The 26,215-nt window shown below is 54.0% G+C and overlaps 1 protein-coding gene across 3 annotated transcripts in view; it reads left to right on the top strand.

The window, feature by feature from the left end:
• NAP1L4 (nucleosome assembly protein 1 like 4) overlaps window positions 1-26,215 on the top strand; it is a 50,609-nt gene that overhangs the window by 21,776 nt on the left and 2,618 nt on the right. For 2 of the 3 annotated variants that reach the window (XM_055580548.1, XM_055580547.1), the window contains exons 5-14: window positions 5,587-5,728; window positions 6,095-6,181; window positions 7,533-7,667; window positions 12,004-12,075; window positions 16,366-16,505; window positions 17,539-17,684; window positions 19,827-19,849; window positions 20,185-20,304; window positions 22,556-22,585; window positions 22,984-23,040. In XM_055580548.1, coding sequence (XP_055436523.1) covers window positions 5,587-5,728; window positions 6,095-6,181; window positions 7,533-7,667; window positions 12,004-12,075; window positions 16,366-16,505; window positions 17,539-17,684; window positions 19,827-19,849; window positions 20,185-20,304; window positions 22,556-22,585; window positions 22,984-23,040 — 952 coding nt within the window. Of the gene's footprint in view, window positions 1-5,586; window positions 5,729-6,094; window positions 6,182-7,532; window positions 7,668-12,003; window positions 12,076-16,365; window positions 16,506-17,538; window positions 17,685-19,826; window positions 19,850-20,184; window positions 20,305-22,555; window positions 22,586-22,983; window positions 23,041-24,729; window positions 24,768-26,215 lie in introns of all 3 variants that reach the window. The other variant, XM_055580549.1, reaches the window with a different exon arrangement.

The raw sequence follows: 26,215 nt of genomic DNA, 5'->3' as shown, positions 1-26,215 counted from the left end.
CCCCCTGTTGTTCTTACTCCATTAAGTAGATTTGAAAAGTACGAAGTTAACTTCTAAGTTGCATAATTAGTGTAGAAGAGAAGCGCAGGTGTTGATGTGTTCCGTGCCATAAATCCCTGCCCTGCCTTCTCCGGGCGTCTTGCTCGGTTTCTGTGGTTGGGAGCCTGGGGTGCAGCACCGCTGTCCACGCTGCACTTGCCTGGTTGTCCCAGGACGGGGCCTCTGTGACCGAGGCAGTCCCAGGACGCTAGGCCGTCCGCATCTGCAGAGTCAGCCAATGGAGGATCAAACATTGGGGGACAGAATTTTTCCAGAAAGTTGCAGAAAGGAGAACTATTTACACAGCATTCACGTTGTATTTACAGTTTATGGAAGGACGTGCTGAGGTTATATGTGTGCACACGCTGCCCTTTTATACATAAGGGACTTGAGTGGATTTTGACGGCCACGGTCCCGGCCCCCTGGACGGCCGCACCTTCTGAGCAGTGCCGTGTTGAGAGCTGTGGGCGCTGTGTCCTCTTAGACTGATGCCTGCCCTGCCTCTGGAGGAGGACTCTGGGCGGGACCCAGGTCCTCAGCAGGGGGCTGTGTGCATCTTTGAAGGGCCCAGGAGGAGTCTGCTGTTTTTTTCCAGGTTGTGACTAAGGGCTTTGGGTTAAATACATAATTTTGATGGATTTAACATTTTTTTTCCTCCTCTTATGATTTATAAAAGAAAGGCACCCAAATGAAACTACTCTTTAGAAGGTAAAGAGTGCCGAAGGGCTGAGGAGCCCGTCGCGCTCTGGCTCTGGGGCGGCACGCCTGTTGTCTCTGGTTTCTCCTTTGCTGTGCTGGTAGGAGCACTGATTCTTTGGGAACACGTTGTACACCGGCCCTGTTTTAATCCTGTTCATCTTGTCCCTGTTCCCAGTCTTTAACTTTTACATCAGCAGTCATCCAGTCCATAAATATTTGGTTGTTTTCGTAGACTAAATTCTGAGAAGTTGAGACAAAGGATATTTTCAAGGTTCTCATTTGCCCTTAAGAAAGATGGGTCAGTAAGAGGGCCTCTGCCCTCAGCTTCATCAAACCTGGGAATTTTTTTTTAATTGCCAATTCGATAAAAGATAGCAGTTTTGTTTTGTTTTACTTTCCATTTTGTTGTTAGTCTATCTTCAGCCGTGTGCAGGCTTCCTCGAGTTGTGGGCAGCGGGGCTTGTCTTGCTCAGGAGCACGGGTTCAGTAGCTGCGGGCACATGGACTAGGGCCAGCGGCATGTGGGACCTTCCCAGACCAGGGACCGAACCTGTGTCCCCAGTATCGGAAGGTAGGGTCCTAACCACTGAACCATCAGGGAAGTCCAAGACAGCAATTCTTTTAAATTTAAATTCTTTTGGATATTTTGTGAGATTGGGCCTTTCTGCCGTGTTTGATTATTTGTGTTAGGTTGGCAAAAGAAAGTTCGACTTCTTCCTGTAAGATGGTTCTGGAAGTGATGGTTGTTGTCCAGTTGCTCAGCTGTGTCTGACTCTTTTCAGCCCCCGGACTGCAGCACTCCAGGTTTCTATGACCTTCACCATCTCCCGGAGCTTGCTCAAACTCACGTCCGTCAAGTCGGTGATGCCATCCAGCCGTCTCATCCTCTGTCGCCCTCTTCTCTTCCTGCCTTCAGTCTTTTCCAGCATCAAAGTCTTTTCTAGTGAGTTGGTTCTTACATCAGCTCGCCTAAGCATTGGAGCTTCAACTTCAGCATCAGTCCTTTCAATGAATATTCAGGGTTGATTTCCTTTAGGATTGACTAGTTTGATCTCCTTGCAGTCCAAGGGACTCTCAAGAGTCTTCTCCAACACCACAGTTCAAAAGCATCAATTCTTTGGTGCTCAGCCTTCTTTATGGTCCAGCTCTCACATGCGTACATGACTGCTGGAAAAACCATAGCTTTGACTAGGTGGACCTTTGTGAGCAAAGTAATGTCTCCACTTTTTAATACTTGTCATAGGTTTCCTTCCAAAGAGCAAGCGTCTTTTAATTTCATGGCTACATCACCGTCCACAATGATTTTGGAGCCCAAGAAAAAAAAGTCTGTGACTGTTTCCGTTGTTTCCCCATCTGTTTGCTATGAAGTGATGGGACCAGTTGCCATGATCTTAGTTTTTGAATATTGAGTTTTAAGGCAGCTTTTTCACTCTTCTCTTTCACCTTCATCAAGAGGCTCTTTAGTTCCTCTTCGATTTCTGCCACAAGGGTGGTGTCATCTGCATATCTGAGGTTATTGATATTTCTCCCGGCAATCTTGATTCCAGCTTGAGATTCATCCAGGCCGGAATTTCACATGATGTACTCGGCATATAAGTTAAATAAGCAGGGTGACAATATATGGCCTTGACATACTCCTTTCCCAGTTTGGAACCAATCCGTTGTTCTTTGTCTGGTTCTAACTGTTGCTTTTTGACCTGCATACAGATTTCTCAGGAGGCAGGTCAAGTGGACTGGTATTACCATCTCTTCAACAATTTTCCAGTTTGTTGTGATCCACACAGTCAAAGGCTTGGGCGTAGTCAATTAAGCAGAAGTAGATGTTTTTCTGGAACTCTCTTGGTTTTTCACGGATCTAGCAGATGTTGGTAGTTTGATCTCTGGTTCTTCTGCCTTTTCTAAATCCAGCTTGAACATCTGGAAGTTCTTGGTTCATGTACTGTTGAAGCCTGACTTGGAGAATTTTGAGCATTACTTTGCTAGCATTTGAGATGAGTGCATTTGTGTGGTAGTTTGAACGTTGTTTGTCAGAGACAAAAAAAGATTTGTGCAGTATATGGAGAGGGTGCTGTGACTGATCAAAGTATCAAAAGCGGTTTCATGCTGAGGTTTCTTGCTGGGTGACGCTCCGAGGTCGGGTAGACCAGTTGAAATTGATGGTGATCAAATTGAGACATTAACTGATGGCAGGCAGCGTTACCGTCCGTGGGAGGCAGCCTGTGTCCGAGTGCCCACATCAAGCACTGACAGTCATTGGCACAAGTTGGTTACGTTAATCACTTTGATATTTAGGCTCCACCTAAGTTAAGTGAAAAAAACCTCGACCGTGTTTTTACATGTGATTCTCTACTTAAACTAAATGGGCTTCCCTTGTAGCTCAGTCAGTAAAGAATCTGCCTGCAGTACAGGAGACCTGGGTTTGATCCCTAGATTGGGAAGATCCCCTGGAGAAGAAAATGGCAACCCACTTCAGTATCCTTGCCTGGAAAATCTCATGGACAGAGGAGCCTGGTGGGCTGCAATCCATGGGGTTGCAAAGAGTTGGGCACGACTGAGCGACTAACACTTTTGCCTTACTCTACTTAAATGTGATGAGAACGTTTTGTTTTTAAAATAAATTGTGACGGGCGATGAAAAGTGGATACTGTACAAGAATGTGGAATGGAAGAGATCATAGGGCAAGTGAAATGAACCCTCACCAGCCACACCACAGACCAGTCTTCACCCAGAGAAGGTGATATAGTGTATATGGAGGATTGGAAAGGAGTCCTGTGTTACGAGCTCCTTCTGGAAAACCAAGCAATTAATTCCAACAAGTACTGCTCCCAGTTGCTGCTGCTGCTAAGTCGCTTCAGTCGTGTCCAACCCCATAGACGGCAGCCCACCAGGCTCCCCCACCCCTGGAATTCTCCAGGCAGGAACACTGGAGTGGGTTGCCATTGCCTTCTCCCGGTTAGACCAGCTGAAAGCAGCACTCGACCGACAGTGTCCAGGATTAGTCAACAGCGAGCACGTGCTCCTTCGTCAGGATAATGTAAGACCATGTGTTTCTTTGATGACCAGGCAAAGGCTCAGCTTGGAAGTTCTGGTTCATCCGCTGTGTTCACCAGACCTTGCACCTTCCAATTTCCACTTATTTTGGTCTTTACAAAATTCTTTTAATGGAAAAAAATTTCACTTCCCTGGAATACTGTAAAAGGCACTTGTAACAGTTCTTTTGGCTCAAAAAGATAAAAAGCAGCTTCCCTGGTGGCACAGTCATAAAGAATCCGCCTGCCAAAGCAGGAGATATGGGTTTGATCCCTGATCCGGGAAGATCCCACACGCCGCGGAGCAGCTAAGCCCACATGACCCAGCTCTCAAGCCTGTGCTCCAGAGCCCAGGAGCCTCGACTCCTGAGTCCTGACGCTGCAACTGCTGAAGCCTGCACTCAGCAATAGGAGCCCCTGACCTGAGGGGCCAACTAGAGAGCAGCACCTGCTCGCCAGCCAGAGAAGATTCAGTGCAGCAACAGAGGGGCAGCAGAGCCAGTGAATAAATAAATGGAGTTAGGAGGTTGCCTAAAAAATGGCAGAAGGTAGCAGAACAAAACACTGAATATGTTGTTCAATGAAATTTTTGATGAAAATGAAAAATGGCTTTTATATATACTTAAAAAGCAACAGTTAGAACTGGACATGGAATAACAGACTGGTTCCAAATAGGAAAAGGAGTACGTCAAGGCTGTATGTTGTCACCCTGCTTATTTACCTTATATGCAGAGTACATCATGAGAAACGCTGGGCTGGAAGAAACACAAGCTGGAATCAAGATTGCCGGGAGAAATATCAATCACCTCAGATATGCAGATGACACCACCCTTAGGGCAAAAAGCGAAGAGGAACTAAGAAGCCTCTTGATGAAAGTGCAAGAGGAGAGTGAAGAAGTTGGCTTAAAACTCAACATTCAGAAAACGAAGATCATGGCATCTGGTCCCATCACTTCATGGGAAATACATGGGGAAACAGTGGAAACAGTGTCAGACTTTATTTTTCTAGGCTCCAGAATCACTGCAGATGGTGATTGCAGCCATGAAATTAAAAGACGCTTACTCCTTGGAAGGAAAGTTATGACCAGCCTAGATAGCATATTCAAAAGCAGAGACATTACTTTGCCAACAAAGGTTCGTCTAGTCAAGGCTATGGTTTTTCCTGTGGTCATGTATGGATGTGAGAGTTGGACTGTGAAGAAAGCTGAGTGCCGAAGAATAGATGCTTTTGAACTGTGGTGTTGGAGAAGACTCTTGAGAGTCCCTTGGACTGCAAGGAGATCCAACCAGTCCATTCTGAAGGAGATCAATCCTGGGTATTCTTTGGAAGGACTGATGCTGAAGCTGAAACTCCAGTACTTTGGCCACCTCATGCGAAGAGTTGACTCATTGGAAAAGACTCTGATGCTGGGAGGGATTGGGGGCAGGAGGAGAAGGGGACGACAGAGGATGAGATGGCTGGATGGCATCACTGACTCGATGGATGTGAGTCTGAGTGAATTTCAGGAGTTGGTGATGGACAGGGAGGCCTGGCGTGCTGCGATTCATGGGGTCCCAAAGAGTTGGACATGACTGAGCGACTGAACTGAACTGAAAAAACAATGGAACTTTTTGGTCAGTCCAGTATTTTTTGTGAATTATCTTTTCAGCTTCCTCTTCTCCCACCACCCTGCTCTTGGTGGGGGTGGGTGTTTGTTCTTAATGATTTTTAGAAGCTGTGTTTCATGGTGGGGATGTTAATTCTATGTTAATATTGTTGTAGTAAAAAAAAAAAAAAATAAGTACTTCGCATTCATCTGGATTTCTTTTCCCCTCTCTAGTTTACCTAAAGCAGTAAAAAGAAGAATCAACGCATTGAAGCAGCTCCAGGTGAAATGTGCGCATATAGAAGCCAAGTTCTATGAAGAAGTTCATGACCTGGAGAGGAAGTACGCAGCCTTGTACCAGCCTCTCTTCGACAAGGTCAGGTGCTGTTAGTGAGTTTCAGATCTTTCTCCTGGAAAGACATCCAGAAATACCCAGGGATCACTGAATGTCTGACTTTAAGCCTCAAAACTTAGCATCTTAAAACAAGCTATGCTATGCTATGGTATGCTAAGTCACTTCAGTCGTGTCCGACTCTGTGTGAGCCCATAGACGGCAGCCCATCAGGCGCCCCCGTCCCTGGGATTCTCCAGGCAAGAACACTGGAGTGGGGTGCCATCGCCCTCTCCAAAACAAGCTATAAAGGCATCTAGTTTTCAGTCTTTTCATTCACATTATTTACAGGTTCATTGTCTTGACTCTCGAGTTTCTGAATAACTGTAAGATCTTGTTTTTTACTCTTAGAGAAGGGAATTCATCACTGGTGACGTGGAGCCCACAGACGCAGAGTCGGAGTGGCACAGTGAGACCGAGGAGGAGGACAAGCTGGCTGTAAGTGTCTTCCTGGCGGCGCCGCTGGCGTTCTGTGTCAGCGCTGCTGCACACCGCACGCCCTGGGCGGCGGTCTGGGCTTAGGGCCTGCTGCTCGCTCCGCCACGGCCCGGCTCCAGTCCTGGTCTGGGGAACTGAGATCCCAAGCTGTCAGTGCGGTGGGGGATGGGTAAAAAAAAAGATGGTTTTCCTCTACGCAGAGGAGCGCTCCTAACAGTAGGCGTGGCTTCACCCTTAGGTTGAGTGTTTAGGTGTCTTCAGGACGGTGAAACAGGGTGGCTTGCAAGTCTGGCGTCTGACTGGCTCTGGCAGTTACCAGACACGGTCCCCCTTCTTGGCCGTCGGGCACCTGTGTGTAGTGCAGACCGTTGGGGAGGTGAAGGAGGCAGAGACCCACGAGGGCAGAGCACAGCGCGCCCGGGAGGGCAGGTCCTGGAGGCAGGGCTGCGGAGGGCAGAGCTCACAGGAACTCAGTGCTGGCGAAGCGGCCCTGGTGCCTCTCACCGCTGGACGCTGGAAGATGCTGCTCAGGCCACGTGCTCTGACCCCCCTGCTGGCAGCCTTCTCCTGGGGCTGGTGACGGGCGCCAGTCCAGTGCTGTGGGAGCCCCAGCACGACCCGGTGAGCTCTGTCGCCCGATAGCACATTTGGAAGTCGTCTTTCTATCCCACAGTGTAAACGTTGAGAGAGGTTTTTTATGTTATTTTCGGTCGCCGTGTGTCTTTTTGATCATTTACAAACATGTCAAGTCTGGTGTAGCTGAAGCTGTGCTGTGGATAGCTGTGCATCAGGTCTTCACTCTGGGAGGAGAATCCGCCTCTGCTAGCTTGAAGACCCCCGTCGTCCCTGCCCCTGAGAAGCACGCATCAGGGCTGTGACACAGAAAGACGCCCTTCCCCCCGGGCACAGCACCGTCCTCTCACCACCCTGCTGTTCGCACGCTGCCTCTGTCCCTACACCCCTGCAGCTTGGGTGAGCAGCGTGCTGGGCATTTCTGTTGTGGAGGTCCTGGAGTGTCCTCTGCTGGTGATTGTCCCGGGTGGATGGCGAGCCAGCGCTAGGCGGCCTCTCCCCGCTGGGGGCCTGCGCCAGTCCCCAGCTCTGCTCCCCGTGGTTTAGAATTACACGGAGGAATTACATCCAGATATGGATGCCTGAAAGGCTTTGTTTCTCGGAGACATTTGAGTGTGTGATGGCACAGTGGTCCTGGAGATGCAGATTCAAAGACAAGGAGTTTGATAGAGGTTTTAATGGGATTCTGAAACTATATTCTGTATTAAATAAGCCACTGCAAAATCTGTAAACTTGTTGCTTCATAATAAGTATTCTATTTTGCATCTTTCTTTTGTAGGGAGATATGAAAAATAAAGCAGTCATAGCAGAAAAAGAAGCAGCAGCAGCAGCAGAAGAGCCTGCCCCCAGAGGCATTCCGGAGTTCTGGTTCACCATTTTCAGAAACGTGGACATGCTGAGCGAGCTGGTGCAGGTGGGCTCATGGCACCTCCCCCTTGGGCAGGCGAGCTGGCTGTGAGCTCGCGGCAGGTGCGCAGCGGTGGAAAGGCCTCTCGTGTGGCCGTTGCTTGGCGGAGGAGTCAGCGGGGCCCCCGACGCCCTCGTGCCCTGGTCCCCTGGGAAGGCCCACCTCTCGGAGCCTCTGCCGAGCCCGAGGCAGCGGTGCTGCTGGTTGCAGCCTCGCCCCAGGAAGAGAGTAAGCAGATTCCCAAGCCTTCCCCGCTCACTCACAAGATGTGGACACGAGAGAGGTGTGGGGGCGCGGGCGTGGGCCCGGGTGGAAGCGCTGGTGCTGAGGGGCCCAGTGTGTGCACACACACGTCTGTGCACGGTGACACGCAGGCACACGCTGACTGAGTTGTGGCTTTTGATCGATTTCTGAAATCTGAAATGGCCTGTCGTGCAGTTTTGCTAATTGTACAATATTTAACAAGTTGCTGTTGTTCTTCTAATAATTTTCCTTGAAAAAGGCTTTTTTTCTTTTTTTTTTTTTCAATGGCAATGGCCAAGCTCTCTTTGTCTTGCTTTATGGACCTTTCTATAGTGAAATGGTGAACCACTTAAAAGGTAACAAACGTGACATTCCCTGAGATGAGTTTCCAGAATTCAGAAATTAGTACTGCTCAGAAGTCCACAGAGAGGGTGGGCTCTGCATTTGGTCGGGTGGGTCGGCACAGTGCTTTCACATCGGAGAGCGTGGCCGTGGCGGGCGTGCAGACGGCCCTCGCTGCTGCAGCTCCTGCGCGATTCCAGGGCGGCGGTTGTTGCGGTTCCGAAACGCGCTGTGTCGCCGCCTCCGCCTGCCTCGTCGGACGCGTGTCTGGGCGCCGGAGCCTGAGAAGGCGTGGCAGGAGTCTGCTCCTGCGCTCCATCCGGGCTGGGGATGTTTCAGCGTATTAGAGTAGCCTGTGTTCGTTCTCTCTTAATATATACGTTTTGTAGAAGTACAGCTGCCTTACGGTGTTTCATGTACATAGCCTGGTGACTCAGTGACGCATATACAGACTTTCCCTTACAGGTATTATAAGGTGATGGCTGTAGCCCCTGTGGCGTACAGTAAACCTTTGTTGCTTGTTGCATATCTGTTTTTTTTTTTAAATTAGAACGCAATGGCACCCCACTCCAGTACTCTTGCCTGGAAAATCCCATGGATGGAGGAGCCTGGTGGGCTGCAGTCCATGGGGTCGCTGAGTCGGACACGACTGAGCGACTTCACTTTGACTTTTCACTTTCATGCATGGAGAAGGGAATGGCAACCCACTCCAGTGTTCTTGCCTGGAGAATCCCAGGGACGGGGGAGCCTGGTGGGCTGCCATCTATGGGGTCGCACAGAGTCGGACACGACTGAAGTGACTTAGCAGCAGCAGCAGCATTCTACTCAGACTAACTCAAACAAGTGGAAGCAAAATGTCATAAATTTTTCTAGCAGGCAAGAATTTGTAAGTTTTCTAAAATATGTATTATCCATGTTATTATATATATGTATACAAAAGCTTTTCTCCTATACTTGATAAAGACTTGAGAAAGAATATCAAAAAAAAAAAAGAGATGGAGAAATGGGAAAACAAATGAAATGGGAGCACTGAGCGTGAAGCAGACGTGATAAAGGGTCAGACAGTCCAGTTGTCTCTGAGCATGGCTGCTCAGCAGAAGCGCAGCTGTGGCTTTGGAGAATAAAAGCAATACCTGGGCATTTGTATTTTTCAAAAATTCCAAGATTATTCTGATATACATCTTGTTTACAGGTTTTTACAGGTGATTGCAGGCTTTTCTCGGAGAAGGCAATGGCACCCCACTCTAGTACTCTTGCCTGGAAAATCCCATGGATGGAGGAGCCTGGTGGGCTGCAGTCCATGGGGTCGCTAAGAGTCGGACACAACTGAGCGACTTCACTTTGACTTTTCACTTTCATGCATTGGAGAAGGAAATGGCAACCCACTCCAGTGTTCTTGCCTGGAGAATCCCAGGGGCAGGAGAGCCTGGTGGATTGACGTCTACGGGGTCACACAGAGTCGGACACGACTGAAGTGACTTAGCAGCAGCAGCAGCAGGCTTTTCTATTAAATGGTAGTCTTGGTGATACAGGATTCTGTTGTTTTTCTGTTGACCAGTCATGATACAATGATATTAAATGAGTAATAGTTACAAAATCACAAAAGCGAAAGATGCTTATCAGTTTTCACAATCAATAGCCAGACAAAAAATTAAAACTAATTACAATTGCCTGCCATAATGGGAGCATGATTAACCTAACAATAAAAAATAATCATTCATAATTTGGGGGGTCAAGCAGAGTGATACGGTCAGTGGAGGTGCATACACGAAAGGCTGTGCAGACAAGCGAAAGTTAAGAAGAGTCAGCCGCACCAAACCAGCTTTAGAACAAACACTGAAAGAACTTCTCCAGGCAGGAGCACAAGCCTATGTGTTCTTATCCGAGCTTCGCTTCCATAGGGAAAGCTGTGCTTCAAGAACAGCAGACCGTTAGGGGTTCCTAGCGGCCCAGTGGTTAGGGCCTTGTGCTTTCACTGCCGGGCCCAGGTTTGACTCCTGGTTGGTAACTGAGATCCTATAATCCGAGTAGTGTGGTCCAAAAAGAGAAAAGGGAGAAAGAATACTGGATCGTGCTTTTGAAAGAGTGCCGTGAGCCAGAGATTTATTGAGAAACTTGAGCAGTACATGCTAGAACCAGATTCTCACTGACTGTTAGAGTCTCCTGGGCAAGTTTTAAAGCGAAGTCGCGGCATCAGTGCTTCCCACCCCCAGTCAGTGAGGGTGTGAGGTGCTTGTAGAGGCTCGGGAGATTCTGATGTGTCTTTATGACTGAAGCTTGTGGGGAGCAGCTTTAAATCGGCCCTCGAGTAGCTTCTACTGCTGGCCCTTAGTTTTGGACCACCATTTAGGCCATGGAACGTCCTCGCGCTCCGGTGCTGATCCATGGCTGGTTGCGGAAGTGGAGGCCATCCTGGTTGTTTCTCCATGTGGCACAGTCCCGTGGGCGCTGCTGGTCTGACTGAGCCCCAGGGGGGATGCCGGGGGAGCCCCAGGCATCACTGTGGAGCCTTGCTTTCTGCTTCTGGAATTTGGAGTTGATGTCTCATATGGATGTGGCCTTTAAGAACTGTTCTGAGCTTACCTTTTGTCCAGAGACTTGCAAGGTGCCTTTGATATTGCTGGTTTTATACAGGCTGGCCTCAGAGACATTGTGCATTTGGTTCCAGCACCCTGCAGTAACGTGAACGTAACATTAACGTGAGTCATGTGAATTTTTTGGTTTCCCAGTGAATAATAAACATTAGGTTTCCACTATATTATAATCTGCTAAGTGTACAATAGCGTTATGTCTAAAAAATGTACATTTTTGTTGTTGTTCAGTCACTGAGTTGTGTCTGACTCTTTGTGACCCCGTGAACTGCAGCTCACCAGGCTTCCCTGTCCATCACCATGTCCCGGAACTTGCTCAAAATCATGTCCATTGACAAAAATGTACATATCTTAATTTAAAAATACTTTATTGCTAAAAAATGCAAACCGTTGTCTGACAACCTAGGGTTAACAGAAGCCTTCAATTTGCAAAACAAAACCCAAAATATCTGTGAAGTGTGTTAAACGAGGTCTGCCTATGATGTAGAAAGAACTTAAAATAGGGAAACTGGAGTTTTCAGGCTTAATGAGCCTCAGGATATCCTTTAGACTTCTGGGGTGAAGAAGTGACTGTTTTACAAATAAAGCACCTTTCCTTAGTATGTGGTCTCTGGGTTTCAGGTCTTGTGATTTTTTTTCCCTGAGTTCTTCTCAAATAGCAGGCATGGTGGACTTGTGCGTTTGCATAATGATGACTTGTGGAGCCTAGAGCCGCAGTCAGACGTGCGTCTGTAGTGCCCATCGTTCAGGTCTTGGGTGCGCTTTGTGAGTGGTCTTGACTGTGAGTGACTGGATCCTGACTGCCTGGGGCACTGAGGGGATGGCTGCCCAGGTCAGTAGCTTGTCCGGGCGTTTCTTCTGATCCTGCCTCTCTGGGGATGTGAGGACCATCAGTCTGCACGGATGGCGTTTCTGATTCCGTCTGCACTGACAGCTGTGGGTGGTGTGAGAGCCGGCAGGGCTCCTGCCCCACGGCCCCTCCCTGCGGCCACCCCGGGGCTGCTGGTGAGTGAACGTTTGGGTGGCTTCCTGGGAGTGACAAGGACAGAATTTCTGCAGGGCTAATGATCCAGAGTCTAGGGGGAGATGAAGCAGTGACTCAGTGGGAACAGGTATGTTGTCTTCTGCCGCTCACCAGGACCTTCTTTTTTTCTCTTTGTGATTAGGAGTATGATGAGCCAATCTTGAAACACCTGCAGGATATAAAAGTGAAATTTTCAGACCCTGGACAGCCTATGGTGAGTACTGCCTGGTGTCAGAGGGTCAGGGTCCCGAGGGTGATGAGCTGGGAGCCAGCGAGAAACGCGCCCGCCTGCTGGGTGCCTTGAGTGATGCGCCCACTCTCAGTCTCCCGCCTCGCTCAGCAGCGTGCGGGCCAGCTGGTGACTCGGTGGCAGGCGCAGCGGTCGGCGGGGGTGCGCTGTGCCGTGCTCTGCTTCCTGAGCCGGTTTGTTTCCTCCGTCCTGTGGGCTGGTGTCAGCCTTCTCTCAGGTGTCCCCCAGGGTTTTGAGGATAGGATGTATATAGAGCCGGTTACAGAGGGCGGCGGATGCGTCCTCAAGTACATGCAGTACTTTAACAGAGATCCTCGAGGCTGGGGGAGGCCGGCGCCCTCGGTTTTGAGACTGACTCTGGTGGGTACGACGGAGAGGCGTTCCTCTGCTCCTTGAGCTGTGCTTCCCAGAATTCTTGCTTCTGTGGGCTGCGCGCCAGTGAGTGAGCCTGCCAGCCCCGCTCTCTGCAGCAGTCTCAGCTCGAGGCTGCCTGCGCTGGGTCCTCTGAGAGTGCCCGGCGGGGCCCGTTCCAGCCCCGCTCTGCAGCGGTCTCAGCTCGAGGCTGCCTGCGCTGGGTCCTCTGAGAGTGCCCGGCGGGGCCCGTGCCAGCCGCGCTCTCTGCAGTGGTCTCAGCTCGAGGCTGCCTGCGCTGGGTCCTCTGAGAGTGCCCGGCGGGGCCCGTGCCAGCCGCGCTCTCTGCAGCGGTCTCAGCTCGAGGCTGCCTGCGCTGGGTCCTCTGAGAGTGCCCGGCGGGGCCCGTGCCAGCCCCGCTCTCTGCAGCGGTCTCAGCTCGAGGCTGCCTGCGCTGGGTCCTCTGAGAGTGCCTGGTGGGGCCCGTGCCAGCCGCGCTCTCTGCAGCGGTCTCAGCTCGAGGCTGCCTGCGCTGGGTCCTCTGAGAGTGCCCGGCGGGGCCATGCCAGCCCCGCTCTCTGCAGCGGTCTCAGCTCGAGGCTGCCTGCACTGGGTCCTCTGAGAGTGCCCGGCGGGCCCGTGCCAGCCCCGCTCTCTGCAGCGGTCTCAGCTCGAGGCTGCCTGCGCTGGGTCCTCTGAGAGTGCCCGGCGGGGCCCGTGCCAGCGCCGCAGCAGCTGCAGCGCCACCTGCTGCCCGTCTGCCAGCGGCTCTGCGTTTCAGCTCTTGGAGACACGGCGCCTGCGGACCGCAGGGCTTGTCCCCTTTCCTGTCCAGTATGTGGCCTGTGGGGCCGCACACCTGTGTCTGTCCCTTCCCTGCCGGCTCCACCCTGGAAAGATGTTCTGACACCCCTCTGCAGCTGGGGTGGGGGCGCCAGCTGGAGTGATGCCTGTGCACGGCTTGGGGGCCTTCTGGTAGCGAGGGAGCCCCCGCTTTCCCGCCACGCCCCACTCACCGCAGGGCCTTCCCCTGTGGCTCTCATCCCCCGGGTGAGGCTCGGCCCCACACCCCAGAGGCGTCCTGTGGCAGTGTGCTGAGTGCGCTGCGACGACTGAACCCTTGTCCCCGGGGTGGTGGGGGTGTGCGTGCGTGCGTACATGTGTGATTTGATGATTCCTGCCTTCCTCAGCTTCCCAGTGGATGCTGGAGTGCCTTCCTGACTGCAGGGACCGATCTCGGGTTTCTGGCGCTCCCACTCCTGCAGGCAAACTCTTTACCACTGTGCCACCTGGGAGGCTCAGAATTACACACGCGCCCCTTCCTCTTGAGTCTCCCTCCCACCCCCACCCCCACCTTGTTCTCAACTAGACAGAGGCCTAGGAAAGAAGGAAAAGGAGGAAAATGTGAAGAAAGGAAGTAACACCCTTGGTTTGGAGAGATAACAGGGGAAAGAGAGAAGTGAGTAATTCTGTCCATTCAGCAGTAGGGGGTGATGAAGGACAGTGGAACAGAGCTGTTGGTTACTCCAGCCCAGTCCCCAGGGTGGCCCGTCCACGCCTGTGGTCACGACCCTCAGCAGTTCTGACGGAAGAGCGTATGCTGCTGGAGCCCAGCGTGGAGATGGGTTTCCGGGGGACAGGTCAGGAGAGGCCTGGGGAGGGTCCCACTGACGCTCTCACTGCCTGTAGCTGCCTTCCTGTCTTGTACCAAAAGTTTGACTTCAGTTTTAGAGTCAAAGGATTCAACAACAAAACAAACCTCTTGTTACACACAATTTCAATTTTTTGTAGAAGGTTATTTGACTTAATTTAATAAATGGTCATTAAAAGAAAAGAATAGAAACGACAGAGAGAAGTGACCGTGCGTGTCTCACCAGGTTGGGCCCACAGCCCACACCCAGACTCCAGCAGGCTGGGGTCCTGACTGGGAAGGGGTCCTGGGCGGTGCGTCTGCCCCGTGGGAGATCTTCAGATTGGAGTTTGGGGGTTTCCTGTTTACAGTCTCAGGCCACGAACGGATACGGTGATCAGTTTGTGCACAGAAACGTAGCTCTGGTTTCACTTTAGCTTTCGAAATGCTGTTTGTTTCAGCTCTAAGATCTATTAGACGTGAGGGGCTGGCCAGGCCTCCCGGGCCTAAGATTCCGGGAACCATCCCTTCCTTATCTCAGGCGCCACCTGACTTGCTTGTGCTTGCAGAAGATGCGGGTTTGATCCCTGGGTCAGGAAGATCCCCTGGAGGAGGGCATTGCAACCCACTCTGGTATTCTTGCCTGGAGAATCTCATGGACAAGAGGAGCCTGGCGGGCTCCAGTCCCGGGTCACAGAGCTGGGCATGACCGCGGTGCGCGCTTCAAGGCTGTTTGTTTCACCTCGTGCGTCATAAGACTTCTTAGACCCCGAGGGGCTGGCCAGGCCTCTGGGCGCTTAAGAGATTCCAGGACCCGCTCCTTTTCTTATCTAGAGTGCCACCTGACTCACTGAGCTCGCGGGCAGGCCTGGAATCCGGGCAGGTCAAGAGCAGGTCAGAGCCCTGCTCCCCGCTTCTGAAGCCTGAACAGGACGGTTGTCTGTTTGTTTCCTTGATACTGTCCTGACTGCGGTGTGGTCTCCCAGAGCCACGGCGTGTGCTTGTCGGCCTCCCTTCCCTGCTGCCTGGTCTCTGGCCGCCTGTGTCTGCCTCCCAGGCCTTTGTGGCCCTTCTCTTCCTCCTCCCCTTGCTGCTGCTAAGTCACTTCACTCGTGTCCGACTCTGTGCAACCCCATAGACAGCAGGGATTCTCCAGGCAAGAACACTGGAGTGGGTTGCCATTTCCTTCTCCAATGCATGAAAGCGAAAAGTCAAAGTGAAGTCGCTCAGTCGTGTCCGACCCTCAGCGACCCCATGGACTGCAGCCTCCCAGGCTCCTCCATCCATGGGATTTTCCAGGCAAGAGTACTGGAGTGGGGTGCCATTGCCTTCTCCGCCTCCTCCCCTTAGTTTTCCTAAATTACTTTCCCAGCTGATTGTTGTACCCTTGGAATAAACATGGGAAGAGCTAACATTTCACTGGCAGTGACTTCCCGGAAGCTGACAGCACCGATGGACAGAGGCCATCCAGGCCCAGAGTGGGTCCTTTGGGCTGTCTGGTTCGCTGAGCTCTGGGGAAGCAGGGCTGAGGGGAAGGCCTGCACACGCTGCTGCTCCTGGCCAGGTGTCCTTCTCAAATAGAACACGTTCCTCAAAACCGGATTATGGAGTCCCAGAGCATTTCATTTTGTTAACGTTTGGTATCGCCAAATTGCCCTTTGCAGCACACGAGTGCCCTTGTTTCCCAAAATGCAGGCCAGTGCTTTGTTCCTGGGACTTCTTACCCAGAGAGGGGGTATTTCATTTTCTGTCTGTTTTGTCCTGTGGGCACGCATGTCTTCTTTGTTGCCATTTGATTTGTTCCCACTGCTTTGTACCCCCTCTTGTCTGTTGAGCGCCTTGTGAGTGAAGGGTGAGCGCGTCCGTGGTGGGTCCCAGAAGGCTTCTCTGCCCACGTGGAGTCTTGCGCTTTCACTGTGGGGCTGGGAGGAACTGCTCTGCCCGAGAGGAACGGAGTGGGGGCTGGGCTGCAGCTGGCCTCCCCCTCCAGACCCCCGCCTGCTGTGACCATGGGGCTGGGGTCCCGGGCAGCAGGCCCACGTGCCCATGTGTGCACTCAGGCTGGCGGGGGTTTCCCTGGCCTGGCCTGGGCTCTACCTTTGGGCTGGTGGTTTTGCAGTAAAGACATGCTCGTTATGTGGGCACGCCTCCTGAGCTCTTCGGTATTCTGCCTTAGGGAGCTGGGTTCCAGCAGGCACTGCGTGGTTCATAAAATCTGTCCCCAGTTACCTGTAGATTTTAAATGGTGTTGACCCTGAGTTTTTTTTTCCCAGTCTTTTGTATTAGAGTTCCACTTTGAACCCAACGACTACTTTACCAATTCAGTCCTGACAAAAACATACAAGATGAAGTCAGAGCCAGACAAGGCCGATCCATTTTCTTTTGAAGGCCCTGAAATTGTTGACTGTGATGGGTAAGAAAATGCCATTAAGCTTCTTTTTCTGAAACACAGGAGATGGTTTTAAAACGTCACACGTAAGGTGGAAGTTAAGAATTAAGCAAGAAGCCTTTATCTGTTTTAAAGCCCAGCAGACAGAGATGGAAGTCAATGAAAGAGTCTCTCCATTTGGGGATATGACGGCTAGCACTGGGAAATGTGTCCTGTGGTTCCCTGGGCCAGCCTGTAGGGTGGTGGCCCAGTTTCCCCAATTTAACGCAGGCCTTGGGATCCTCAGTCTCCCAGAGGGACGCAGAGACCATGAAACTAGTCAGCTTCTCTTGGCAGGGCCCTGGTGAGTGAGTGGCTGGGCAATGCAGGGACGCGTGATCTCGGGACCCAGCGCCTCGGTGCTGTGGTCTTTGGACCACCAAGGAGAGCAGCTTAGAACGTGTCCTCTTGGTTGGTTTGAGACAGTTTGGGAAATCATTTTATTCCTGATTGAAGCAGTTACTTACTGAACCAAGGACTTACCCTGATGAATTTCTCTGTGTGAGTGAGTATACAGAGCTTGATTAAAATTCTGCTGGACTCAGATGGCTAGAATGCTTTAGAAAGATTGTTGCCCAAGCCCAGGCCACCGAGTGAGGAGCCTTCCTCTCCGCACTCTCTCTGTTGGCCAGGGTGACTCAGGTCAGCCCCACCGAGGCCCGCTCAGCGCCCCGGAAGCCAGATGTCCTTCACCAGCCAGTGGCCGCTGTGCTTTCCCATCTAGTCCCGCTCACTTAGTTGCTGAGACCTTGTGCCTGAGTGGTGGCTTCCTGTGCACTGTGGGGTCTGTAAAGGGGCAGCAGTGACAAGCTGCTGCCCAGGCGTGGTCATGGGAAGGACCTGGCGGGACCCTGCAGAGTGTCTGCGGGGCCGCTGCGTGGCCTCCTGCGCCTGCGGCCTCTGCCTCCTCTAGGCGTGCCCAGTGCCCACTGGCAGGTGCTGGCGTCCGGTTCCCGGTGAAGCGCCGGGCTGGGGCCTGCTTGCCGGGCACACGGTGGTGACGGTCTTACCCCTGTAGGTGCACCATTGACTGGAAGAAAGGAAAGAACGTGACTGTCAAAACCATCAAGAAGAAGCAGAAACATAAGGGCCGAGGCACCGTCAGAACAATCACCAAGCAAGTCCCCAACGACTCCTTTTTCAACTTCTTCAGCCCGCTGAGAGGTGAGCAGGCTGGGTTGTGGCTCCAGTACAGATGCGATGGGATTGCTAGTGACCGTCAGGGTGTCCCCCGGTCCTCTGGCGAGGACGGTGCTGTGAGTTGCCCTGCAGCTGCGGCTGTCCTGGTGGGTCCATGGGTACCCGTCCTGCCAGGCAGCCCCCAGGCAGTCCTCAGCCCCGGGGCGGGGCCCACGGGTGCTCTCACACGTGCACAGCTTGTAGACCGTCCACCCACCCCTCTCTCAGACTGGGGTGTGGAGCGCGAGGCAGTTGGGCCTTAGGTGTTGTGACAAATGTGGACTTAGGGCAGAGTCGGGGCTGGGCAGCGGCCCCTGTCCTCCCCCCCAACTCTGAACCCGAGGTGGGACTCGGAGGGCCGAGAGCACGGCTGCATGGCCGTCTTCATGTGACTTACTACTCCCGAGAATTCGACAGCCAAGCCTGCTGGCCGTGCTGGAATACGGATATGAGGGGAGAACACTATTTTCCGTGAACAGGAGCCAGTGAGGAACAGCAGCCCCGCTCCAGGTGATGGTAGCCCTTCGGGCTGTTTGTAGAGGCCATCCGGTGGCGTCACTGGGCTCTGACCCCAAGCCGAGGGGCAGGCTGCCCGTCCCCACCCAGTGCCTTGTTTTTCACTGTTGTGGCTGTTGTCTGGGTTTGTTCTTGAGCCTGAAAGGTCCCAGGGTGTGTCAGTTTAGGGGATAAGATCAGCTGTAAACATGAGTCTCAAATTTCCTTATTGGGAAAGATCCCTTTCAGAGCCTCGCTTGGGAATGCTGGAGGTTTCCTGTGTGAACTCACCGTGAAGAAGAGGGGCTTTGAATCCTAAATTCACTGAGCTTGTTGGACTTCCAGATAATTAATAGCAATTAAGATGGCATTAAGTGGACTTGAGGATTTGGGGGGAGTTTAGTGGGGTTCAGAAACTATGATGTGGTGGTTGTTCCATTGCTCATTCGTGTCCAGCTCTTTTCAACCCCGTGGACCGCAGCACGCCAGGCTTCCGTGTCCTTCCCCATCTCCCCACGTTCGCTCAGACTCAGGCCCATCGAGTCGGCAACGCCTCCGACCGTCCCACCCCTGTCGCCCCTTCCCTCCTGCCTCGTGTTGTGGTTGCACAAGTCTGAAGGTGTCAGAGGTCACTAAGTCGTGTATTTGAAGTGGCTGAGTTTTAGGGTGTGTCGCTGTTGTGAAACAATATTAAGTGATCCGCTGTATGAAAATGAGTAGAGGGTGACGGTGGGGGAAGGATGGTGGTGTGGTCGAGGGAAAAATTAAGATCAGTAAAAGGCCTTTTCAGATGTAGGAAACCACCTCTGCTGGTCCAGCGCCTCTGTGGTATTAGTGCAAAACGGGCCCAGCAGTCGGGGAGCAAGCCCTTGTGATTGCTGCCCCAAGGCCCGAGTCCCAGAACCTGCATCTTGCTTGCATGTGAGGCTGGGGGCCACCCTGGGGGTGGGGCTCACACCCCACCGGGACAGACCTCACAGCAGTGGGGCTCCGGGGAGGTGGGGGACAGCGCGTGCCCAGCAGAGGAGACTCACGCACCGCGTGCACATCATCGGGCCCTGCTGAGCACTGGTTCAGGCCCGCTCCTCTGCCGCGCTCGGCTCTGTGCTGGGCTGTCCTGGCGTTGGGCGCTGGAGGCTCCGTGGCTCAGCTTCAGTGCGGGTGCGGGGCGCTGCCAAGGGCAGCGTCAGTGCTGGCACCCCGCCCGCCGGGAGCCGTCCTGGGAGGGGCGGTCAGCACTGTCCCCTCCCTTCTCCTTTGCAAGCACACAGAAGTAGAGCCCCAGCCTAGCTGAGGTGCAGCGCCTCAGTGCCGCGAGGATTTCCAGGGACTCAGAGTTTCCTGTTTTCTGTTGACTCATCACACGGAGTTACACGAGGTGAAGCGCCACCCAAAGCACAGATGCACTGAGACCTGCAGTCTGGCCCCCAGTGCACCATTCCACCCGCGAGTGGCCTTCTCCAGCTGGGCCTGGGGGCTGGGAGACCCTGGGCAGCTTCAGTCTGCGGTGGGAGGAGAGCAAGTGGGGGCATCCCGCTTTGGCAGTTTCTGGTATACCATGCTGTTTATCTGTCAGCCAAGCGTCCGGGGGGCTTTAATTATCTGTGTAATCAGATGTTTTCTTTTTTCTAGCATCAGGGGATGGAGAATCACTGGTAAGATTTGCATTGTTACTAAGATCTATTCTGCTGTTAAGGCCTATTCCTGACTAGTTCACTGCTTCCTTTTTAACCCGTTCCTGCTCCCCTAAAAACCAGGGGTGAACCTGTATCCGTTGCACCGTGGTGTGGGACAGGGGCGTGCTCTGTGGGTGGGCTTCAGGGGCAGCTATGTCCTTCAGCCTGCACCCAGCACTTACCTGCCTCTCCTGCAGTATGCAGCGCCAGCGCCCGCACCTCTAAACCAGGTCCCAGGCAGTGGGGTGGGGTCTGGTGAGAGAAGGTGACATTTACCCTGTGGAAACAGGTAAGCACTGAGCTTCCCCTCCCAGGATGAAGACTCCGAGTTCACGTTAGCCTCCGACTTTGAGATCGGACACTTCTTCCGTGAGCGGATCGTGCCGCGCGCCGTGCTCTACTTCACGGGGGAGGCCATCGAGGACGATGACAACGTAGGTGGTCCGGGGGGCGGGTGGCCTGGGGGGCCCTGCATTGGAGCGGTGCTCTCTGGAGCCTGGGGCAGAAGGCATGGCCCAAGTCAGCCTGTGCAGTGACGCCTTTCAGGCTGTCCTCTCCAGACCTACAGTCTCACTGCTGCATTCAAGGTGTGTGGCTGGGGTGACCTCCAGACATGGGGACTGTCACTCAACGCCACGTGGGGACTCTCAGAGCCGAGTCATGCTGGCATGTGGCGTGTTGACTCCAGAGAGAGAACCCCACGCTCCACAGGAAGACGGCCCCTGGGCCAGCCCCTTCCGTTGGGCCTGGAGGAGTTGGCCTCTCGCAGGCAGAGCTTGGGAGCGGGGCCCCTGAGCTCGCCTGGCCAGCTGTTCCTGAGCTGTCACCCGAGACCATTCTCCGTCGTGACCACGGCCCGGGTGCCGCCAGCCTTCTTGCTGTGTGGAGAGGAGGTTTTCGTCCTGTAGTGTTACTGGAAGCGGCTTAGTTGACATTTACTCCCTCATGTTGAGCACTCTGAGGTGTCCTCTCTGGTGAGGTCTATGGGGGCTCCCGGCCGAGCAGCAGAAGCCGGGCGGGCCTGCGCTGCTCAGCACCCTCCTGTGTGCTACAGGCCCTGGGGCGGCGAGCGTGGGCCAGCTTGGGCGTGCGGCTGCATCGCCTGAGACCACTGGGCTTCTTAGGTGCAGTCTGCCCCAGGAGCATGGACACGCCCGGCATGGCGTATCCAGGGGTCATGAAAGCGCCCAGGTCATTGCTCAAGGATCAGCTTAGGAGACACTGGTCGTACAGATTCTGATCCGATGCCGTCCAGTAGCACCTTCTGCAGCGAGGGCACCATCCTGCACTGTGTCCACTGTGGCAGGGCTGGCACTGCATGACACCGGGCGATGTGAGATACGGCCGTTGGCAGCTGAAGAGCCAGAGGATTGGATTTATCTAATCTGGCCAAGAACACTGGAAACCCCTTCCAGACGAGGGTCCATAGGCCTTCTCATGATCATATACCCACCATTGTAAACACCTGATGATGCAGCGTGTATATTTATTTACTCACAGTACACGCCAGGCAGCTACTCCTGGTGACATCTGTGTCTGTTTTCACTACTGATGCCATCGGCCACACCGCAGGTTCACGGTGTGGTCCAGGGGCTCACTCAGCCTACAGGCCTGAAGCCCCAGCTCTGCAGGTGCCCGCGTGTGCGCTGGGGCTGACGTAATCACTCTAGCTACTCTTCAGGCTCCTGATTGAGGAAGCGCAGGGTGTGGGGACAGGCGTGCGAGCCCCCATGTCAGACCTGCTCGGAGCAGCGCAGGGGCTGGGTGTCATATCGGGGTGGCGTGCACGCAGGCGTTCGGGCTTGGGCTTCCACATGCTCGGAGCCTTGGCTCTGCCAGAACTTGAGGTGGCTGCACAGAGCTCTCAGAGGTCGGTCCAGGGTGAGACGGTGCCCGTGGAGCCTCAGGAAACCAGCACGTGAGCCTGTCCAAGGCTGGTTCCCGTGGGACGGGCCGCCCACACTGTCATAGGCTGCTCAGGACATGGGTTAGGAAGGAGCACGCGACGTCCCCATCCTGCTGCTGCTCAGGCCAAGGGGGCGTGCAGACCAGGCCCAAGCTGCGCTCTGCCGAGTGGCTTTGAGCTGTTGCTGAGGACTTTGGGAGGGGGACTCCAGGAAGAAAGACCGTGAGAGAAAGCCTGCTCCATCTGCAGGTGCCTTGTCAATGCAGCCAACGGGAATGAGGTTCTTGTAGTTTTGTTTGCTTCTGGGAGCAGCCTAATATCTGGGACTCGGCCGGGAGCCTGACCAGCAGTGTCCTTGGACACATGAGAGGTTGGATCCAGACGTTCATTCAGCCACAGTGTTGGAGTTTCTCCTGGCATACTTTAAACACCAGGTTTTATTACGTTCCTAGATACAGATGAACGATTTCCCCTTGTCTGAGATGTAGGGTGACACTGAGAGTCCTGTGTGTAATAAACCATGCGGCCGGCTGCCTTAGATGGGCCTGGTTCCCGGTTGAACACGGCGCAGCCCACGCTGACCGGCTCCTGGGCCCCAGCCCCACCCGTAGTCTTTGTTTGGGGCGGTTTTCAGATACCTGTTGTCCCACGAACATGGCACGACATGGCAGGAAGCTGGCTTCTGCTCGGAGGCTGGGCCACTGTGGACACGGGGCAGGCGCTGTGTCTGGGTCAGGCTGCCACTGTGCTTTGTAAAAACCTCTTTCCTTTCCTTGCAGTTTGAAGAAGGTGAGGAAGGAGAAGAGGAGGTAAGAGCTGGCTCACGTGAGACGCCGTTCCCCGAGGTGGTCCTCGGCCCTCTCTCCTGAGTGGACGGGGGCTGTGGGGTCTAACTGGCCACGATACCCTTGTCTTGTGGGGACCTGCCCTGGAGGCCCTCGGCCCTGGCGAGTGCTCGCTACAACGTGCAGATGGGTGGCAGTGTTGAGTTGGACCCTGCAGTTGGCTGACGAAAGTGCATCTTACAAAATAACCATTGATCAGACAAATCCACTTGATCAGCAGTGTGTTTACTTCAGGGTCATCTGTGAGAAAAGTGTCCAAAGGAGGGATTTGGTTGAGTGTGGGTGATAGTGATTGTAGCCAGTCTCCTTGTGAATCAAAGGAGTCCTGTCTGTTCAGCGCGTTGTCCCTCCTTTTGATGCAGGAGCTAGAAGGAGACGAGGAAGCAGAAGACGATGATGATGCCGAGATTAACCCCAAGGTGAGTTGTCGGGAATCCCCGCACCTGTGTCTGCGGTACTGCTGAACTTTTAAAACACATTCCTAGCTTTGAGCCGGGCTGTTATGAACATGTGCCTGTTTTTCTCTAATTAGAAGTTAAAATTGTACCAGAAATATACTCGGATGACGAGCTGTTTAGATACCTGATAAACAATTTGAGTGTTAAATGGCTTTCCAGCTCTTTCTCAGTCTGTGTCTTATTTATGTAAACTTACTCTGGAGAGCAGCTTTATGTTCCTTATCTTTATGGTGTAGTTGGCAGCGTGAATAAACCTTTTTGTTTTGTGTTTGTTTTTGGAAAAAGTACAGAGACAGGGTTTGGTTTGTCTTGATGACTAGAATACGGAACAGCAGGCATAAGTTTACAGTCGTAACTGTGCTGAGACTAGTGAGGAGATACGTCTCAACAGCTTAGATAATTTGAAATAAACCAGGAAGCTTTGCAAAAACCAACAAAGAAGCAACTGATGGGGATGAGTGGCAGTCCAGTAATTTTACATCTAGTTAGGTTTCATCTGTCGTCTGAGATGAGCTTACATCAAGGAGCTTGCCCTTGGCGCGTATTTTACACACAGGGCTGTGTTGCTGCTGCTCTGAAGCTGCGCCGAGAGCCCTCTTGCTCGTGGGAAGCTGCGGCTCTCCTGCCGCTTAGGACTCAGGGCGCCACAGCTGTCAGAGGACGAGCTGTGCTCGGCGCTGTGGGCTCTAAGGAGACGTGGTTGTCTGTCTCCCCAGCTCGGGCCCGAGGCTGGCCATGGGTAACCAGGTCTGAGTGCTCCGTGGCACCAGCCGTGTCTACGAATGCACGCTCACAGTGGTGCTTCCTTCTGGGGAAGGGTGTGAGTGCGTTTACCACCTCAGCGTACCGTGCAGGTACTGCTCTGGGCATGGACTCGGACACGTTCATCTTCTCTAAGCCAGCCTGTCCCTTTCACGGTGGAACCGTGCACACCAGGGCCCCAAGTGCCTCGCCCTTCACCGTCAGGTGAGGAGTCGTGCCCTGCCTGCGCCCAGGTGTATGTGCCTGGCTGCTCTGCAGCCCCCGGGGGCCTGAGGCACACATTCACAGTGGGATTCCAGGCCAGAGGCAGACGGCTCCGGCGGCTGCCTCCGACTCCAGGGCCAGCCTGCCGCCCGTCCCTCGCGGCACTGAGGCTGCTCACTCCTGTCCTGTCGTCTCCCGTCGTCGTCCGCCTCTTCTCTCCATGGCCAGGCCTCCTGTCCTGTCTCATGTCTGGGCCTTCTAGAAGAGCAGCCTCACCTGGTGACCACAGAAGGAGGGGATGGCCAGCACTAACCATGAGGGCTTGGGTGTGTTTCGCTGGTCGGGGGCGGCCGAGAGGGACCGGGGCTCGTGGTGTGCGGGGCCCCTGTCGGGCTCGCCGCAGGGTCCGGTCTGGTCCTCTGGGCCGTGAGGGGACAGCACTGTTCTGCGGTGCTCCTCTTCAGAGGACTCTCAGGCCAGTCTGCCACGAGCAGAGGGCAGTATGGAAGAGGGGCTGTTCGGGCATTAAAGGTGCAGGTCTGCGTGTGAGGTTTCCCGTCTTAGGGTTGATACTGTGCAGCCCTTTGGGACTATGGGAAATTGTGGCTCTTTCCTCCTGTTTAATCTTGTGCATTTCATTTTCTCTCATGCTGATGGTTCCTTTCAATTTTTTTCCCCATTTAGGTGTAATTTTTGTCTGTTAATCATTCATGCGTTTCTAGGTAAGGTGGAATCCCATTCATTCATACCTTCCAAACTTGTGGTCTGTGTTTTGTAACAATGCCACGTTGTGACGGGTAGCGTGTCCAGGGCCGCTCGGTGTGTGCGGGGCTGGACAGGGCTTTCCGAGAGCAGGTGTCTGCCATGTGCACTTTGAAAACCAGCCGACAGAAGCCACGTCGGGCTCCTGCTGGCCGAGCCCAGAGTTTGTTGCCAACCAGGTAGTGGCGATGTCACTGGTGTGACATCTCTGTTGACAGCAGGGCTGCCCCCCTTCCCATCCCTCCCACCCCCGCTCCCCGCCCCGGGTGAGAGGCTGGACCAGGACGCCCAGGCCCCCCAAGCAGGGCCAGCCTGCTGCCCACCGTGACCCCCCCCCCCCAACCTGTGTCTGCTGCCCGTTCATGCTGCTTAAGTTCAGGTGCAGACCGGCAGGGAGTAAAGGGTGGACATTAATGTGCCAGAATGTTCTGTCTTGGGAGCTGCTGGCGCCAGCATCCCGTGGGCGTGGGTGAGTGCTGCGGAGGTTGCCGAGGTGTGTGCGGCTCGACTAAGAACCAGCTCCAGACTGAGGCCGTTCGCCCCGTCCCCTGTGGGGTCCCCTGCTCATGGCTCTGCCCGTGTCACGAGTCCCCCTCACGGACGCCACTGTTGGCTTCTGTGGGAAAGGGAGGGAGGTGCGAACAGGAGACCCGTGTGAAGCCGGGGTGGCAGTGTTGGCATCCAGGCGGGAGCAGGGCTCCCCAGCCTGCGCTGGTGTGGGGGCTCCCGGAAGAGCAGGGCTGTGTCTGCACCTCCGAGCTGGAGAGGGCGTCTGTGTGCACCCCGTCCCTTCGCTCCGGCGGGCTGGCTTTCTCAGGAAACCGAGGCAGGCAGGCGGATGGGGCTATAGAAGCCTTTGGTGGGCAGCGTGCACGCCCACCCTGGGCTGTCTGTGAGGGGTTAGAGCGGTCGTGTCGGGTCGTGTCTCCTTGCTCTTGGCCCCCACTGCCCATGTTGTCCAAGGGATGGCACCGGGCCTCTTGGGCCCAAAGCCCCTCTGCTCCCCGACCCTAGCCGGTGGAGCGCGCCGTCTGTGAGCAGCCCAGCGTGTCCTCTGGCAGAACCAGTCACGCTGTTGAGCGTCTGTCTCTCCAGGTCCGGAGCCCCTGTGGAGGAGGCCGCCCCCAGGACTGGGCCACCAGCGCTGAGGCTAGGGCGGGTTGGTGGGGGCCTACCCTCTTGGGGAGTTGCTATCTGTGAAGGGCTTTCTCCTAAATGCCCCCAGCTGGTAGGGTGTTGGCCCTTTCATCCCTTGATGACCAGGCTTCTGACAGCTCGTGATGTGAGGGCAGGAGTTCCTGCAGGTTGTTTTGGGCTCACAGGCCAGAGCCTGGTGTCCTGTTGACAGAGTTCACTCGCGGGACTGCAGGGCTCTGTGTCAGTGCTCCAGCCTGGAAGTTGGGTCTGT

Source organism: Bubalus kerabau, chromosome 5 (genome assembly GCF_029407905.1).
Source record: "Bubalus kerabau isolate K-KA32 ecotype Philippines breed swamp buffalo chromosome 5, PCC_UOA_SB_1v2, whole genome shotgun sequence".
In the NCBI taxonomy this organism is placed as follows: domain Eukaryota; kingdom Metazoa; phylum Chordata; class Mammalia; order Artiodactyla; family Bovidae; genus Bubalus; species Bubalus kerabau.
This window is presented reverse-complemented; position numbering and strand designations above follow the sequence as displayed.